This window comes from Budorcas taxicolor, chromosome 8, assembly GCF_023091745.1.
Source record: "Budorcas taxicolor isolate Tak-1 chromosome 8, Takin1.1, whole genome shotgun sequence".
Classification (NCBI taxonomy): domain Eukaryota; kingdom Metazoa; phylum Chordata; class Mammalia; order Artiodactyla; family Bovidae; genus Budorcas; species Budorcas taxicolor.
The window spans coordinates 97,664,391-97,668,407 of record NC_068917.1 but is presented as its reverse complement, the minus strand read 5'-3'; the positions used below and the strand labels follow the sequence as shown (position 1 = coordinate 97,668,407).

Below are 4,017 nucleotides of genomic sequence, written 5' to 3'. Positions count from 1 at the left end.
TGCCTTCCTCCAGGGGATCTTTACAACCCAAGGATGAAACCCAGGTTTCCTGCGTTGCAGATGGATTCTTTACCAGCTGAGCTACCAAGGAAGCCACTTCAAACATTAGACACAGGGCACTGAAATTCTCAGTTTCTCAGTATCACTGTGTTTTTGGCAAAGAGATTCTTGAAGATAACTGAATGACAGAGTTTTGAAGAAAACACACTGTTTCAACCTAGAATAATGTCTATTCAAGAAATTTGTTATATGTGTTACTTGGCAGTGAAAATATTTTATGTTGGTACTTTTCTGACATCCTGAAAGCTAGGACATGGATAGAATAAATAAGACATTTGTGAATGAATTCATCCTTCTGGGACTCTCTGGTTACCCAAAACTTGAGATTATTTTCTGCTGTAATTCTAGTTATGTATCTAATGATTCTAATTGGCAACAGTGTTCTGATCATAGCAAGCATATTTGATTCCCGTCTTCACACCCCCATGTACTTCTTTCTGGGAAACCTCTCTTTCCTGGATATCTGCTATACATCCTCCTCTGTTCCCTCAACTTTGGTGAGCTTAATCTCAAAAAAAAGGAACATTTCCTTCTCTGGATGTGCAATGCAGATGTTCTTAGGATTTGCAATGGGGTCAACAGAGTGTTTCCTCCTTGGCATGATGGCTTTTGACCGCTATGTGGCCATCTGTAACCCTCTGAGATACCCTGTCATCATGAGCAAGGTGGTGTATATCCTGATGGCTTCTGTGTCATGGCTTTCTGGTGGGATCAACTCAATTGTGCAAACATCACTTGCCATGCGATTGCCTTTTTGTGAGAATAATATTATCAATCATTTCTTATGTGAAATACTGGCTGTTCTCAAGCTAGCTTGTGCTGATATATCCCTCAATATTGTTACTTTAGCAGTGTCAAATATGGCTTTCTTGGTTCTACCCCTTCTGGTCATTTTTTTCTCATATATGCTTATCCTCTATACCATCTTGAGAATGAACTCAGCCACAGGGAGACACAAGGCCTTTTCTACCTGCTCAGCACATCTGACTGTGGTGATCATATTTTATGGTACCATTTTCTTCATGTATGCCAAACCCAAGTCTCAAGACCTCCTTGGACAAGACAATTTGCAAGCTAGAGAAGGGCTTGTTTCCATGTTTTATGGAGTGGTGACTCCAATGCTAAATCCTATAATCTATAGCTTGAGAAACAAGGATGTAAAAGCTGCTGTGAAATATTTACTGAGTCAGAAATCTGTTAACCAATTAAGACCAAAGTGAAATGTGGTTTTAGTGTATCAAGACAAGACATGGCATTAGTAGGCAATCATTGATGACCTCCTTTGGGGAAACCAAAGTTATGCATGGAGATTTTCATTCTTTGTCTTCACTAGCTCAGCTTAGCTACAATCCCTGGGTTCAGTAGTCTGCTATAAACTCAGACTCCAATAGGTTCTGATCCACATTTCAGAAAGACAGACAGTTACTTTAGAACCTTATCCCTGGTGATATCTGAAATGATTTTTTTTGTGTGTATGTGTGTGTACTGTGTAGTTGTTGTTGTTCAGTCACTAAGTCATGTCTGACTCTTTGTAACCCCATGGACTGCAGCATGCCAGGCTTCCTGCTGTCCTTCACTATTTCCTGGAGTTTGCTCAAACTGATGTCCATTGAATTGGTGATGCCATCCAACCGACTCATCCTCTGTTGCTCCCTTCTCCTGCCCTCGGTGTCTCCCAGCACCAGGGTGTTTTCCAATGAGTCAGCTCTTCACATCAGTTTGCCAGAGTATTGGAGATACAATATTGGATAATATCACACACACTCTTGAAAATAGTGAGTAAGGAATATAAATTCTGCTTCATCACAAATCACTTAATGTTGGGAAAGTTATTCATTTTTTTCTAAAATGCAGCTCCCTTATTTGAATGAAAGGGAGTAATTAAACATTGCTCTCAGTTTTATTATAAAGATTCAGTAAGTTGTACAAAGCACCCAGCACAGTGTCAGTTCATAGTAATTTCCTTTGTAGAGGATTTTGAACTTGACTTTTGCTGGTGACTCAGAATTTAAGAATTGAAGTAGAGACTCCAAATTTAAGATGAATGGCACCAACTTGCACTTAAAAAAATTTTTTTAAGCTATCAGTTGTTAGAGGCAGACATCTTCCCTTTGCCTTCCTATTAGTATCAACCACCACTCCCCTTATCTACATTATATAATGTGAACTTCAAGAAAAGAGAAGATAGAATCAAAGAAGACTTTTATACCATGAGAAGTGCTCATGAATGGTGAGAGGTGTTTCACTACTGTTCCTATGAAAGAATGGGAAGACTGTTCTTACCCAAGACAAGTAAGGTGATTCTGCAAAACCTGTTGAGGTTTTGGCTGCCTGCAAAGAAGAACTGACATCTGGCTTGATGAATGGAGGATTGCTGAGCCTTTTCTCTCTAGGCTGTAGTCTAGGAGGGGAACTACACTACCAGAGGGCTGTAGTATGGGTATCTTAGGGCTGAAAATAAGCAGAAACTTTCTAGTTTGCCTGAAATACTTTTTTCAGCTGTGAAGACTGAAATTTGTGACTGGGAAGAGAAATTCATTTCATTTTATATGCGAATAAGTTAAAATTTCTCAATAAACCTATTACAGGCTTTTTAAATAGTTGTGTGTTTTTTTTTCTACTTCCTGTAGATTCTTTTGCCGTAGCTGAGCACAGCATGTCATTGGTCTACACCACCAGTCTTGTGACAGTTGGTTTCAGCCTTATGATACTACCTAAATTTTCTCTTTCTTATTGGTATTAGAACCATAGTATGACCCCAGACATCCTAACTGAGAGCTGTACTCCCTGCCAATCTATGTCCTTAGGTAAATCCATATTTTTGATGTGTGTGATCTGGTCACTGAAATCCTGCTGCCTGTCTTCTGTCCCCTCTGGGTTGGAGGGTTGTCACTGTAGTAAACCTCTAACTGTGGGTTCTTCTCCTCTGGCTTGTATCACAACGGGTGCTGCTTTTGGTTCTATTGAGACAGGGATGTAGCAAGCCTTGTAGGTGAAGTGTAATCCACTGGGATGAGCCCTACGTTTCAGTCTGTTGCAAGTTTGATTCTTTGCGAACTTTCACCTATGCTACCAAGGTTTTAACACATGTCTGTATGTACATGGTCCTGCTTCTGTTGTCCCAGGCAATTCCTTAGCATCTTATTTTTTTCCCCCACAAAGCAAAGGGTGCTAGCATCTCAAATGCATTTTTATACCAAACTGAATGCTTTATTTATAAAAATTGATTGAAATTATTCTTTCCATTGCCATATCAAAAGTTGGTGCTATGTTGCTTCAGTTTTGACAAGTTCTGCTCATGTTGATGAATGCGTGAAAAATTAACAGTTTTAAAACTAATCTGCCCTCCCAAGAAATTGAGAAGTCTCAGAAAGATTGTATGTGTAATATCTTGTGATATCCCTGGAAGAAGGCATGATTGAAGTGACTTAACATACACACACACCTTTTGTGATAAAATAATAGATATTTTATAACTTTTTTAAAAATGGAAGAGACTAGGGAAAATATTGTTAACAATGTTGATACCTCCTAGAGGTGACCACCATTAACATTTTTATTATTTGTGTTATTAACTTGGGGGCATAAATTAATCGTTTTAAAGGTGATTTATTTTGATGCACCATATGCACTTGAAATTGCTATTTTGAAAAAAATAATGTGTATACAACTCATTAGGTTTCATAGAATAGATTCTAGACAATTACTATAGCAGGTGATATGATTTTTTAAATTATGTGCCCTCCCCTCCTTCAAATCATATTACCTGCTGTCAGTGTCACTGTAAATGTTTCCTCAGATGTTTGCAGATCGGGCTTGTGTGTGCATGTGTGTGTATACATAGATTATAAACTTTGAATTTTGGAAATCTTCAAATAATAGAAATAAAGCTATATAATGGAACTTCATGCACTAATCACTCATTTTAAAGAACTGTTAGTTCATTGTTACATTGAT

General features: G+C 38.2%; 1 protein-coding gene across 1 annotated transcript; it reads left to right on the top strand.

Moving 5' to 3' along the window:
• The first annotated feature begins 313 nt into the window (after positions 1 to 313).
• LOC128052113 (olfactory receptor 13C4-like) lies at positions 314 to 1,280 on the top strand. Its single transcript, XM_052644560.1, is given in 2 exon segments — positions 314 to 381; positions 383 to 1,280. Coding segments are annotated over 2 exon segments (966 nt in total).
• Positions 1,281 to 4,017: the final 2,737 nt, after the last annotated feature.